The 15353-nt window shown below is 44.1% G+C and overlaps 1 protein-coding gene across 1 annotated transcript in view; it reads right to left on the reverse strand.

Moving 5' to 3' along the window:
• Positions 1-13529, reverse strand: part of CCDC50 (coiled-coil domain containing 50) — a 22144-nt gene extending 8615 nt beyond the window's left edge. The window contains exons 1-5 of the mRNA XM_010140085.1: positions 13433-13529; positions 12927-12989; positions 11499-11622; positions 5980-6070; positions 2908-3016 (exon numbers count right to left, since the gene is read on the reverse strand). Coding sequence (XP_010138387.1) covers positions 2908-3016; positions 5980-6070; positions 11499-11622; positions 12927-12989; positions 13433-13529 — 484 coding nt within the window. The remainder of the gene's footprint in view (positions 1-2907; positions 3017-5979; positions 6071-11498; positions 11623-12926; positions 12990-13432) is intronic.
• Positions 13530-15353: the final 1824 nt, after the last annotated feature.

A 15353-nucleotide genomic window follows, 5' to 3' on the forward strand; every position in this document is an offset into this window, starting at 1 on the left:
TAGCTGCAGCATCCAAATGTCTACCACCACAGACTGTCATGTATCCCCAGCAAGCCCAGAAGTTTCAGGGCCTGCACTTACTCATTGCCTAAATAGATGTTTAGGCTCTGACTGCAGAGAGGGCTCTGGAAATTTAAGGGGAGGATAAGACTTCACAGAACTCAGGCTCCTGACCTCAGCAATGCAGCTGGAAAAGCCACTTAGTCAGCAGCTTGGTGAGGTTGTTTCCTCCATGCTTTCCAGAAAGCAGGTGGAAATTTTCTTTGCTTTTAGTTTCAGTGATAAAACTGAAAACAGCTCGGAGGATGCAGCAGTCTGCCTGCGTACAAACTGCTGATCAATTTATTTTCCAATCAACCAATTCGATTGCAAAGAAAAATCTTTGCACTGAGTGAACTATTTTTTCTGTTCAGCAGCTTTTCAGAATGAAGGCGTATTTCTGTAGAAAGGAATCCTTGAAGCAGAAGGTGATTTGAAACAGAACTACAAAAAACCCACAAACCAGTAGCACAAGACTTCCCTTCTCCACTGAGGAGGGTTTTTTTCATAGTTTCTAAAAATACTTAAAATAGGTTTCACTGCACATGAACTGCATTCTGTTTTAATAAACAGCTCTGCCTTCCTTAAAATTACTTAGATTAAGGAAAAAAAACAAAAAACACCCAACACACCAAAACTGAACGCTTCCTTCAAGTCATTCGATTCATAAAAAACTCTTTCGGAGCCAGCAAAAATGCAGCCTGCCAAAAATCCACCTTGAAAACAAATCTGTGTGCCTTTTATCCAGAACAGGTATATTTTTAAAAATCTGAGAACTGTAAGAGTAACCACAGCAGTTCCTGTGAACTGGGTGGTTTTTCTGTTCAGTTTTAGATCATTCACAACTTACAGAAATCAAATATCCAATAAAACAATTTAAGTGACTTACTGAACAACGGAGACCAAAGCCTGAAAGCGAGAGTTAGTTTTTGAACAGTACTAACAAGGGTCTAAGAATTCAATTTCGTCATTAAGGAAAGCTCAGTAAATACAGCAGCAGAGAGCAAGAGATTGTGAAAGAGCAAAGTGTAGCTGCGCTGGGAAAGGATCACTGCAGGTAATACAATCATGCACCACAGCCCGAGCACGAGATTTGCTTTTGGGGTATCTCAGGGCGATTTACTCCTTGGCAGGCACCGGTTCCTGTGGCACCTTCCACTCTTTAGGTCCTGATGTTACTCTCTCAAGCAGCAAGTGACTGAGCAAACACAGGAACGTTTTTCATGGCACTGACACTTCAGGGAGGAACTCTGTCTTTTCCCATGTTTATTTTTCCACTTTTTGAGAGCTCGGATTGCTTTGAAGCAACAGCCCTAATCCACATTCCTTCTGGATGTGGATACATTTTCATTCAGTCTCAAGACAGACCAAAACCCAAACATAGAAAGGGCTTTCTTCTGTTTAAGTGTCCAGGTAACAAGGACAATACAAACAGAGGATACTGAAGCCTCACCAAATGGTGTCCAGGTATTTAAGAAATTCCAGATCAATGGACTAGATGATTTAGGCATCAAAATCCACTCCAGTCCTTTCTAGTTTTTAAGGAGCACAGATCAAAAGCAGCATTACTATGAATGGTCAGGCAAAACACTTTCTACCTCACCTCTGAGACTACAGATTATTGCAGGAAGAAAAATTAGACCCACAAGATACCGTGCTCTCCAAATTCAAGCCACAGTCTCAGTTCAGAGTCACAGGCTTTTGTTAGATGATTTCTGTTCTAAAAATCCCTTCTGTCCTACCATCACTGCATTGCAATACTATTACCTATATCGTATTTTTTTCCAGGGACTTGTCCATTTTAACCATGAAAAACTGAAGTGGGGGTTGGGCCTAAGACTCCAGGATCAAAGTCTCTCCCAGCTCTGGACACATAGCAGGACTTGGGGTCATGAAGTTTCCACTTGGTTACTGTTTCACACTTTATGCTTTCTTGACCACCCTTGAACTTCTTCCCCATTGAAACTAAAATACCTCACATAAGTTCATATAAAATACATTTAAAACCACCAATGGCATTGATGTTAAAGTGAGAAACAAGGGGTTTGATCTTCACCTTCACAATCTGTTAATCAAAAGTAGCCCCATCTCTTCCCCAACTCATTATTTTATTTTTTTAAAGAACACAGGAACCACCACCAGTGCAGAGCCAAGCGAACCCCAGATTGCTCCATAATAAAACACACCCTGATTCTCTCCTCCAAGTTTGAAGAAGGCCTGTATTCAATCATAAAAGTGAACCAAGAGAAAGCAATATAGCACTGTGAGTCCTATCTTTTTCACAACATACAGTCCCAGATGATAATCACAGCAGAGGCATTCTGTGAAGATGACCTTGTTATTCAGTAAGTCATTCAAAGTGGTTGTGCTAATTTTAATGCTTGGATACATACCTGCAAGGAGTTATTTTTGAAAGGTTGTTCCATGAACCAGCATTTATTCCTTCCTGCATGTAGCTGTGCCAGCATCGCAGATGAGCGCACAGAACTGTTTCTCTTTGAACACAGGCACGGAATTGCATCTGCATTTCTCCCCTGCACATTCGTGGTGCTACACAGAAGCAACTAGGCTTATCAGTACTATCAGCTACTGTCATTTGCCACAAGACCTTTTAAAACATGCATGTGTGGATGTGCTTGCACATAGACACACCACACATTCTATAACTCCGTCTAGGACATCAAAATCTCTTTTTTTTTTTAATTCTGATTCTAGAATAAAGTCTGATCTTGACGCTGGAAACTGATGCAATGCTATAGGACTGAGTTCAGGACTATAGGCTAAAGGAAATCTCCTAGATGGAGTTGCCAGATCACCAGGTTCACCTATACTGCCATGATCTTGATGCCTTATCTGGCAGACACATACCTCCATTTTCTGCATAATAGTTATCTTCATAGGCTGTGTGACCCTGGGATTCTAGGTAGTGCTTCTTGTGCTTTTTTTCTTCCTGCAGTTGTAGGAGGCGGGCAATGTCCTGCAGAGATGGAAGAAAATAGACATTACCTTCCCCCTTGAAAAATATCCCCAGATTCTTTTTTTCATATTTTTTATTAGATTATAAAAATCTTGATAATTTAATGTTTCAGACATGACAATGACAGGATTACTCTCAAATTCAGGTCCCTGACATGAGGGACCACCTCAGAAACCAGTATCCAGCTTCACCCAGGTCCAACACCGAGCTTCCTTCCGACCCTGTGGCAGACTCACAGTTTCCTGTTTCACCTGCACACAAGCCTATAAAGCCCTAATGACCAAAGAACGGCAGAATGGATTGTGTTTGCAACCTCGGGCTTTCAGCAAGAGTTGGAAGTCACCCAAGTGCACACCCGCTCATCACATGAGTGGGCTGAACCTGCACCTGGTGGACTTCACCAGGAAAAGAAAAACATAGAGGCAAAGACTGTCCCCAGCTGAAGGCACTTGTGACTGGAAGGAGTTCCCAGAGCAAAGTCACAAACTTGCTTCAAACTAGCTATAATTTACAGGGACTGTAGGATGGCAGGCAGGGAAATGCATCAATTTGACAGGGACTGAAGGAGAAGAAAAATCAAAAGGGTCTGTAGGAAGAGCAGACTAGGCACAAGGCAGAAGCACTGCGGGGACTACAGCCATTTATCTTCTGTCACAGTTTTGTAGATATGCTATCAAAGAGAATAGCACTCCATTTTCCTAATTGGTTTTCCTTCGAGATGACTAATGGATCAACAAGGCCTAGCAACAGCAAACAGCTCCCTGGGGCTTGCATGTTTGGGGCCCAGAAGCTTGCGCATTAGTGGAGCTAGCCTGAAGCTAGGAAGACAAGCTGGAAGATACCAGCAGGGCATGCTAGCCCTTTGGGTGCTATCCATTTAAGCCTCCCTAAGCTTCCCTAATCCTCAGGACCTTTATAGGTCCATGCCTGTAAAGTCTACAGGCAGGAAAGGCATCACTGAAATGCAAACTAAAAGCCAATAGCCTCCAGAGCAAAGCTAGCACAGGAGGACATTGGGTGGGTGTTCAAGTAGAAACTATTATTTCAGGATTCAGATCAGATCTGCTCAGTAAACAGCTTTGTGGAGGACCTGGGGATGCCACAGGCTCTTTACAAAAAAAAAAATTCTTTCCCCTGACAAGGTTAACCTCTTCTAGCAAGTACAGTAAGTCTATAAATACACGGACTTAAGCACATTATCTCCAAGACTGAGACAGCTCAGGACCTGCAAATCCACACAAACCATTTCTTGCAAACTGAACTGTAAACAGGCAGGCTTAGCACTTCATTTAAAATCCCCGTGCACCAGACTGCATCTGCCTCAAGTACACCGCTAGTCACTACTGACACCAGAGAGCTATCAAATACGCAGGGCAGCTACTACACCCTCACGTGTGACAAATACAACACTGGCCCAGGGTGTGGCCAGAACTGGTGTAATACAAAAAGTCCTGCAGGGTATGAGTACAGATGCTGGGCCAAAGGCTACAGAAGGCATTCTGATGTTTGCCACCCTGCCAGCTGATCAATCTCTGGGGCACTGCGCAGCCTCACTCACACTGCTCACGCTCTGCCTCCACACAGGAGGCACCCAAAAGAAAAAATGCGGGGAGGATCCCAGAAAGGAAGCAGGATCAACTCAAGCTCTCCAGAAGTCCTGTTGCAAGGACAGGGGGTAGTGCCACACCCTGGAATCCAGCTGCAGCCTAACTCATTCCACAGTTACATTTCAGCCACACTTGTGAACTTCCCATGTACCAGCAGGAAAAGAAAGAATATTTATGACTTCTCATTGCTTTGAGACACACTTATTTGTAGATTGCTCCCCACACCACAAGATGGTCAGCACACTGGTTTGACAGGTTGGAGGGACCTATGGTCAGACTGTTGACACCCCAGCAGCTCCCCACATGGAGCAGAAAGGAAAGGTGCAATTCCCACAGCCAACATGAGTAGTACTGCATCCCCTTCACCTTCCCAAGAAAAATGAGACAGGTGGTCACATTTCTATCATAAATCCTTTAGCCAGAGTGTTCCTCCCACCCTCATTGCCACAAGCTTCTCTTGGAAGCCCTTCCATATTTGCCTGGGCAGCCTTTCAGTACTTGCTTGGATTTAATGAAGAAATAAGAAAACGAGGTCTTGCACAAGCAAACTGATGTACCTATCATGTAAGGGCAGATCCTTATTTCAGGCTCTTCCAGGAAACACAGCCTTCTGTTCAAGACCTTTCTACAGAGAAAGGCCACCAGGTGTCTTTTGTGCACTTTAAGGCTACTCAGACTTCTCAGGAAGTTAACTGTAATCAAAAATGGGGCCGCACTCCAGACCCACAAAGGTGCCCCTCCACTCTGTGGCTTTCTTGAATACCCAGGCTGACACAAAGTGATCACAAGCCAAATCCTTTGAATATCACAGACAAACCACACTGCCCACTCTCAAGCAATAGCAGTAGAACAATATTTTGAAATCACAAAAGAAGTTTGCTAACAAGAAACTGCAACACTGTCCAGAGGCTATGAAAGACCAAACTGAAGATGAAGGAAGGTAACAGAGAAGCCAAAGACGGATGGCTGGGCTTAGGATCCTGGTGAGCTGAAAAGAAATTGTGACCTAGGATTCTCCCAAAAGTAGTACATGTCTTCTTGCATTTGATAAAGAAAGCAGATCTCAAATGGCACACCTTCCCACACCAGGGCAATGAAGACCTCCACAAGACCTACCTAATACTTGTCCTCTTTGTCAGCAAGTCCATTAACAATCCCTGTGACCCTTGAGGGTGAGGACTATGACTGTATCTTATTCCTGTAACAGGACTCCCCAAAATCTCTGTGCATGCAGAGACGTGTGTGGACCAGGACTGACACCATGCAAGCCAACTGCTGTGGCTAATGACCAATAAATGCCTGCACTGAAAAGGCTGCTACAAATAGCCCTGCCATGCCTGCAGCTTTAAAGGTTACCTCGTCTTTTTCCTCTTGCCTGCGGCGCTGCTCCGCTTCAAATACCAGCTTCACTTGGATTTCCTGAGCGATCTTGCAGTCCTGTTGTTCTCTAGAAGGCAAGGAGACAGGGATTATAGGCAGCTAAAGTCACAGGCATCAGTCAGCCTGGAGAAAGGGATAAAAGAGCTAAAGAACCTACGCAGAAGAATTATTACTCAGTATTAGTGCAGAGCCCATGAATACTCATCAGGGACCAGGACTTCCTGGACTAACTGCTGGCCAAATTTAGAAAATAGGTCCCAAAATATTCATAATCAGAGTATAAAGCAAGAGAAAACAGACTGCTAAGAAAGGAGATAGGTACCATAGCACAGAGCAGGTAGAACACAGGAGTCTCTGCAAACACTCTAATGCTGCTGAGGGTTTCTTGTACACAGGTGCTAAAGGAGGGGTTTAGGGGTCAGATTAATGCAGGCACTTCTGGGAAGTGGTTTTCATATGACAGCCAGGAAGGACAGAGTGCAGAAATGCTGATAGCAAAATGCAGTATGTAGGCCAAACGGAGGCTGGAGGTGGCAGTTCAGTAACGAATGAGAAATGCGGCTGAGGTGGGATGAGATGCAAAAGCAGACCAATGAAAAGAAGCAAGAGAGTGACACATGACAAAACGAGGAGCGAGCAATTGTCTATTATCTATGCAGGAGCAACATCATACAGCACTAACTGGGGACAGAAAAATATACACCAGAGTATCTGAGACACAACATAGGAGTTTCTGCTGTGCAGATAGACCTGGAAGGCTGTATTTCAGGAATGTCGACCAGAAAGCATCTGCAAGAACTGTGTCATACTCAGCCACGGGCTCTGATGCCCAGCAAAGAGGCTGGAACAATGGCCAGGAGTTCCTCAGGGCAACCCAGAAAAGGGCGGGGGTATTGGAGAAGAAAGATTAAGAGCTCTCTCTTTAGCACTGTTGAAATTGAGCCAAAGACCAGTTCTCAACACGTCAGAAAGATCAATTGAAGCTCTCTCTGCAATTGAGTCTGCTGAAAAGCGAGGCCTAGAAGGAGATGAGACCTGTAAGGCAACAGGCAGAGCTTGTTTTACTAGAATACAATCTTTTGTAGATGACACTGACTATGATCAAATAGGTCATGGGAGGACTACCAAGAGTATTTTATGGAAGTCAAGCAAATATTTCAAGAGAAGCAGGTTCAGCTATGTCGAAGTAGTGCTGCATGGGCTGGCATAACTAGTTCTAGGCTTGAGCAAGGATCAGGGCATGAAGGACTCATTGAACTTGGAGGCAAAGGACTAGAAGAGAGTCTAGGATGTGAGCAATGGAAATCAAAACAGTAAGTGCAGACAAGCACTTTCAGTAGCAAAACAGAAAAGTGCCACAGCTAGAGCTGTCAGCGGCACCACAGAGCCTTCTTTTACAGAAAGTGCAGAAGGATGACAGAAGCAGAAAGAGTGGATATGTGGCTTAAGGTGGGGAGGAAGGACAATGCAACAGAAGAGGGTTCAGAGGACAAATACCACCATGAAACAACTAATCCTGTCATAGGGAAGGAAAAGAAACACGCAGCAGGAGGGAAAAGGAACTTTATTTCTGTCAGCTGCTCCTTGGAAGCAGACCTGCAATTGGGTACTGCATGTTATTTAGATCCCCTTCCCCAAACACACACAGAGCCCGTGTCAGTGTCACAATGTGACATTTCCTTCCCTTTCCCAGACCATCACACTTGCAAACACTTGTGCATATCCACAACCTGACCCACATCTAGAGACACCCTGGAAGGCACTCATGAATTTCGGCACTTGTAGTGCAAGAGTTATCAATAGGTCACACACCTTCAGATACCAGATTCTTTCATCCAGGTGATAAATCTGGCATTTTGTGTGTGTGTGTGTCCGTGTGCTTTTCACTTGACTCCGGGGAGAGACACGATCAAAGGCAAATGAGCTCACGCAGCAGCAAATCTAGTTCTTGAACTTGCCATATAAAAAGGGACCCTGGCAAACCTGGCACCAGCAGGGAACCTCAGTCTCCAGCAAAACAATAGCTGAATATGCAAATGCTGGGAGCAGGCTGTCAGCGGGCCTCAGACAGCAGATCCCTCACGACCTCAGTCTCAGAGGACATGAACACAGGTAGAAAACAAGTTTGAAAGGTCAGATGTATCAAGGCATTGCACGTCTCCAGTTCTCCTGGCACTTGTGAACAGAACTAAGGTGCCAAGATCATCAGCATCAACTGACTTGCTAAATGCTTACATACAACTTGTGGCAGACAAACAGGAGACAGAAACAGCTAATCATCTTTCACAGCCAAGGAAGCAAGGTCATTGCCTCTCCATATGCCGCAGAGAACACCAGAAGCAACGCAAAAGTGTTTTCTTGTTCCTGAGGACACGCATCTTGGAATACAGCATACCAATCTCTAAGAACCGCTGCATAGCACCAGAGAATTAGATTTGGGGTTTTATTTTTCAGTAATAATTAAATACCAAGCCTTGATTAGCTAATAAACCAAAGCTAGTGCTTCAACTTGACTGAGCAAAAACAAATAGGTTAGAGAATTTCGACAGCTGCTCTTGTCCTTCAGTTTCTTTAGTGCGAGTTCAAGTGCCCATCAGTCTCCAGTACTCAGCTAGAGCCACATAAACGTCACCATCCATGAACATCACACCTTTGTGTTCTTTGTTCCTGGGCAACCAGGACCATTTCACAGAGTAATGGAAACTCTACATCAGCTTAGAAAAAAAGAGGGGGGAAATAAAAAAAAGTCAGTGCAATCAGAAAGCTCCCTTTCATGTTGGCAGTAGCAACCAATTGTTGCCAGATGAGGAAAAAAAAAGTATAAAAGTGTTTAAGGGAACTGTTCAAGGACCTGTTTAAATTAGTGTAACAGAACCATAGCATCATTGGGAGCAAAATGAGGAAAGAGCATATTTTCACAGTATCTCCAACAGTTATTTTAGCAACCTTGCTACTACGCTTGGCAGTGTGCAAGCTGCTCAACTAGATGTGAAAGATGCTTTTTTAAAGCAGCATGAAAATAAGGTTTGATGCTCCCCTGAATTCTTAAAAAGAGAAAAAAGTTACTTTTGTCGTTTCAGTTATCTTCACAAAGTCTTTGAGAGAATCTAGACTTGAAAGACAGAAGAAAGCCTACAGATTTGAAGAGCTTTTTTACATTCCCCATTTCTGAAGAACCCCCCAGTTCTGCCCCTTTACTCCTCTCTTCACCTCACAGTGTCAAACCGTCCTGGACTATACAGAAAGCAACAACGGCCAGGATCACTTTGTTGCCAAGACACGCTGATCTTGCACAAGAAAGAGACAGCAGGAACGTACAAAGAATTAAGAAAGAAAAAGATCCAATTACAAAAGGATGCCTCCAACTTTTTTTTTTACTATTCTTGCAGAAGAGCTCATGCTTTCAGGAGCAGAACTGCTGCTGACACTGCATTTTGCATCAGCAGTTCTGTCTGTAACTTGGCTCACAAAGTTCGTAAGTCTCCTTTTACTGAATCCCACAATAAGAAAATTATTTACAGTTCCCAGCAAGTAACAAAAAGGAATCATCTCTGCCATACAAAATTAATTTTTATGTTGTCATTTACATGCTCACATCTCTAATTGGTAATGAAGACAAAAACTATTGGAAGAGAGTACAGACTTGAGAGAGACACACGTATCCACCCAGTGCTGCCTCAGTATGCTGGGAACATTGAAAACAGGCTGATTTGTCATGCCTCGGCTTCAAATATTTTATGAGCATCTCCTTTGAAGCCAGCCCTATATCTCACACATCTGCAATACAGAGCTCTTCTACTCCATCACTCTATCAGATGAGCCACCCAGGGCCTGTGACCCAGCACCAGCGGTACCTGTTGGGTGGCATCATAGAGTGTGGACCCCAGTCAGGAAGTAGCACAGTCACCAGGAGCTGCATCCTGCCTTGCAGACCCTGCATTTGCAGTGCCGCATCCTGCTGTCTCTTATCATTGGGATTTGACTGAGCCCTGTCACACAACCCATGTGTTACATCTCATGCACTGCAGGAGACTGCAGGAGTGGGGGGAATGAACACAAAAAGAAACAACAACAACAAAAAAACAGCACCAGCATCAGCTCTGAATTGGAAAGTACAGTTTGTTCTGCTCTGCACTGCCACGTTGTATTTCTACACCAGCTCCACAGCCTAAAGGCCACCACACACGGACCGCCAAATCACAGGCTACACGGTTAGATCTGATGTGTGAGGCCTGAGCAAACCTGCAGATCAAACTGGTTCAGTCATTAAACGTCCTCCCACAGCTGCTGCAGAAGTCAGTGATGGCAAGAAAAGGCCTAACCCCCAACATGCATCTCCACCAGTTGACCTTGGGGCAGCAGCCTCTCCCCAGATCTCTTCACACTGGAGTATCTGCAAGCACAAGGAGGGTCTTTCAGCTGTTTAGTGCAGCCGGACACCAAAAAGCACAGTGCCCAGCTCCCCAAAAGCACTCAGACACGATGCAAACATGCCAGTATCTGCAATTTCCACAAGAAAGAGAATTCACTGCACTTCTGCAGTGGTTTCTTCTTTCTCAGACTTTAGCCAAGGACAAGATCAAAGCAAGCGGCCAAGTTACACCACTTTGCCAACAGGCAACAGAACAGTGTGGTGGGTTTGAATCCAGTGGGTTTTGGTAGTGGGAGAGGGGGCTACTGTTATGGACCTTGTAAGAAGCTTTGAGAAGCTTCCCTAGCTCCAAGTAGGGCCCACCTCACCAAGACCAAGCCAATCGGCACCTCTGATCAAAGTATTTAAGAGCAGAAACTCATTGAGCAACTTCCTTTGTTTTAGATCTCTTGTTTGGGGAGAAGAGTGCAGTGGGAGAAGAACAACAACTTGGACACCCCATTTCTTGTCCCACTGCACTGCTGGCAAGGAGGAAGTTGCAAAACTCGTCCAGGAAGAAGGGAGGGAGGAAGATGTAATTATTTAAGATCTGGTTGTATTTATGATAAATAAGATAATGTCCTACTCTGATTCAATTGGGAAATTGATGGTGGTTTTCTTTAAATTAAACTGATTTTTTTTCCCAAGTCAAGCCTGTCTTTTGCCTGTGACCTTAATTGATGAGCAAGACCTCCCTGTCCTTTCTCTTGACCCTCGAGCCTTTTGTTGTATCTTCTCCCCATCCCACCAGAGTGGGGTAGGAGTGAGTGAATGGCTGCATGGTGCTTAGTTGCCAGCTGGGTTTAAACCATGACAAACAGAACGGATCTTTCCCAAGGACAGGCAACAGAATCTAATCTAGGATGGGTCCCAGGACTACTTATTCCCACTCTGTTCTCATTACTCTGTACCAGAGCCTCATATTAGCTTTTACGGCAACAGATAACAAAAGGAAAAAGGAAATAAGATCAAAAGGCTGATCAGCCTGAACCCCACATACTGTCAATCAACTCAACCAAACCAACTCATTTCAGTGCTCTGTCCAAATGGTACAAGCACTTCAACAACTCCATCCCAAACTCACAAGTCTTTTTGGTGTTTTTGAGCACGTGCTTTCAGATCCTCCTCTTCTTGCAGTTGCTTGGCCACCTGCAAGTCACGTTGCACCAGACGATTACGCTGAACATTTGTTGCCAAGTGATGCTCAACTGGAAATAAACACAGACAAGAATCCCCAAATCAGCTTTCAGAATTTCAGGGTGTGACAAAGCAAGTAAGAGGGAGATTCTTGACCAGCAAGGACAGTTCTTGGCAAGGAAACATCACACAGGATCTCAAAAGGTGGGGAAGTTTTGAACCGAAGTTACACGATCAGCTAGAGATTGCCTTGTTTCAGCACTGACAGGGCTGTGTACGTGTCTGTTACCAAAACAAGATCTGCCTATCTTAATTGCATCCAGATTTACGGAGAATGCTTTTTAGGCTTTGAATTTCATTTCCTGGCCATGGGAAATGATTAGATTAATTAAGTGGGTCTGGAAGGGCCCACCAGAGGCCAGCGAGGATGAGCTGAACCTAAACCACTTCTGATGGATGCTTCCCTAATTCACTTCTCAAGAACCTCTAGAGGAGGCAACTCCTCTCACTCTCAACATAATCGGTTCCAGAATTTCACTGCCTTTATATTTAGCAACAGAATTCTACAGTGAGTCCATTACCATACATGGGTAGTGCCTGCAAGAAAAGATGGCTACTTGAGCTGCATCTGAGAGCCATCTTTAATTCAGTAGTGTCATGTTCCAGCAGCAAGGGCACAGCTTCAGCACAAGCTGCACGCTCGGTAGAGTAGCTGGAACGGTATCAGCAGCTAGTGCTGGTGGATACCAATGGTTTTGGCACCTATCAAAGTAGATAGAGAGGCCATCACACCAGAAACTGCACTGCAAGCATACCCAAAGTAACGGATAAGCATGTAAAAAAAGGAAGGAAAAAAAAAAAATCACCAGTCACTTAAGTTCATGGTTGTACTTTTCTTCTTCCTCCTTTTTAAACCTCTGTAGTGTACAGTTGCCCTACCTAAAAATCTCTTAAACGAAAGCCTCCTTTCACAAGGCAGGCACTGGCAATTCTGAAATAATTCAGACTTCTTCTGGTTGCACCTCAGGTTAGCCTACAGAACTTGAAGCTTCCACAATTGCTAGTCATTTCTAAAAACAACAAAACCTCAAGTGCACTCCTACATGCAATTTTGTCATAAATGGCATAAACATACTCAAGTCTAAAGGAGAGCACAAAACTGAAACATGAAATGCAACTATCTCTAGGGTACAATGTGAGCTGGGGCAGAACACAGAGTAGTACTACACGACAGTGAAGACAGTAGTAATAATCTGTATCCCATTAAAAACAATAAAAATTAAATAAAAACAGAAAGGATTTTTCTTAGCAAAACCAATAGAAATCTATTGGGACAAATTTGCTTCAGTTTGTTCCAAAGATCATTGCTACTTACTCTCTTGCTCCTGTAAGTTATGGGCCAATGTATGATCTTCCAGAACAGCGAAGTCTCGACACACTGGACAGGGAAAGAAAACCAAGAGAATTAGCATCAGGAGCAAAAAAAACACCACCAACAACAATCAAATGAGCTATGGGGGTCAGGGGAGCGTACATATTACAGAGAGTTCTGACACCTTCTACCAGCCAAGGTCTAGATTTGAGGTTTTCCTCACCTCCTGCACATGTGGCTATTTTTGCACACACTATATGTTCCTAGCATAAAAAGCCTTCTCTGCTCTCCCTTCCACCTCCACTTCTTTAGTTCCAGACCAGAATTACCCACGCCACCACTGGATTAGACCTTGTGTACAAAACCCTGTATTCCATCTATATTTATATCAATGCCCATGCTGACTGTGATCAACTAAAACCAAGGGTAAGCATTTGTGCTTAGTACAACATCCTTTGCTAGGTTAAGAGTCCGAGAATAGTATTTTCTTCGCACAAAGGTGCAGGCACCTCTGAAGAGCTGAGCAGACTGAGCTCCACAGTTCTCACTGCAAGGCATTTCTACCAGGTCAGGCATCATTTTACAGTTGTCTTTTGAAAGCTTCATTGACTTTTTCAAGCGCAGACACTGCATTTGTACCTAGAACACAGATATGGATTCAACCACAGTACTACTAGCAGACATAAGCACAGCTTTTTGAACAGATGCTGAAAACGATCCAGAGACAAGCTAAATGAGAAGGGGACAACCTCCCTTTGCCACCAGTCTAAAAGCAGCAGATTTTTGCCAATGCCTATCACTTTCACATTTGAACTTTCAAAGGAATGCTCTACCCACACTGTAGAAAAACACCACTGTTTATTTTTAACTTGCTATGATAGGCAGCAGGGCAAGAAAACACAGGTCACATACGTATTGGGACAGGGACACACTTACAGGGCATCTGGTTCAGCCTTTTGCTGGTAGTTACACATCAGCTTCTCAGGAACCAAGGATAAACTGTGACCTGTACCCCCAGACTGCAGTACGTGGCTCTGCTCCGCACATCTGCTATAAACAAGATTCCCGTCTGCTTCAAGGGGAGTCTATCGCAGGGGCACTGAAAAATCTACACCAGAGAGGTCTGTCACTTGTTTTTCCCTCGATGTGTAACAGCACCCGAGAGGGGAATTATCTCCCATTTGAAATGTATGGCACAAAGCAGAGAACTACAAGGTGCTTCTAAAGCTACAGAGAGAGGTACACAGCTGCCCCTGCCCTCCACAGGCAACACCTCTGGGGAAAAAACAGGGTTTCTCTTTACTCTTCTACAATGTCACCGTGCTCTGCTAAAGTGAAAATAACCCCCAAACCCCCAGAACATACCAAAACAAGGGGGGTTTATGAGGAACCCTCTTATGAAAGGGTTCAGAGTCAGAGAAGATAAAATTATTTCCACCACCACAAAGGGTGGAAGATACAAGGAAACAAGACGGTAGCCATGTCTTCCCAAGCCACAGTCCCACAAGCCTTCCCTCCTCACACTGATGCACATGCTCAGCTAGAGAAGCATCAAGATGTTCCTCTGCACCCAGGTAACTTCACAAAACATCTAGAAGAGTTTCTAGATGTTAGCTGGGCATACTAAGAGGTCAGATAAACCCTTTATCCTCTATCATATTAAACAGAATTTTTGATTGAGTTTTCCAGCATTGGAGGATGTTTTACAGATGACAAAAGCTCCTAATGGCTAAGGGGAAGGGAGCGACAAGCAGTAGGGTGGACACGAGGACAAACATTACCATTACAGGACCCCATAGTGACTCAGTTTAAGCATGAACAATTCCAGAAGATGTAATTAAGGTTTTGTTGGGGTTTTTTTATTGCAACTTCTTTTAAAAAAAGAAAGATTATACAAAACACTAAATAGCACTGAAACACTTCCAATAGAGCATCTGTGTATAAATAAAGCCTGCCTTCAGCCACAGACCTGGCAAAGCCACAGCTGAGTTGCAGGCAGCAGCACTGTTCACAGGTGACATGCCCAGGGTGCTTGGTGGTCACGAGCACATTTTATGGGAATAGGGCAATGGGATCTTACCCACAGAGACTTTATTTCTGTTGTGCCTAATACTCCTTCAGCTTCATAGCATGATTGTGGAAAGGCCATCTTCTGTTTACCACAAGCATCATCCAGCTTGGTGGAAAGGCACATCCAGCTTGGGAGGTTTTGAGCCCTTTTTAGCTGGTCAGAGCTAAGCAAAAATCACCTCAAAACAGAGCCACAATCTGCCCACACCTAGAGCTGTGCTTTTACCACCACATATCCAAGAAGCAGTACTTGTTCCTAACAGTTTTAAAAAAAGGGAAATGCTGTTTTTAACTGCAACAAGTCTCTAAGCAAGGCCATGGCATAGCTGTACTAGCAAAACAACGTGGGCGGCACAAGAG

The sequence above is a fragment of the Buceros rhinoceros genome, unplaced genomic scaffold (genome assembly GCF_000710305.1).
Source record: "Buceros rhinoceros silvestris isolate BGI_N320 unplaced genomic scaffold, ASM71030v1 scaffold3627, whole genome shotgun sequence".
NCBI classification, from domain to species: domain Eukaryota; kingdom Metazoa; phylum Chordata; class Aves; order Bucerotiformes; family Bucerotidae; genus Buceros; species Buceros rhinoceros.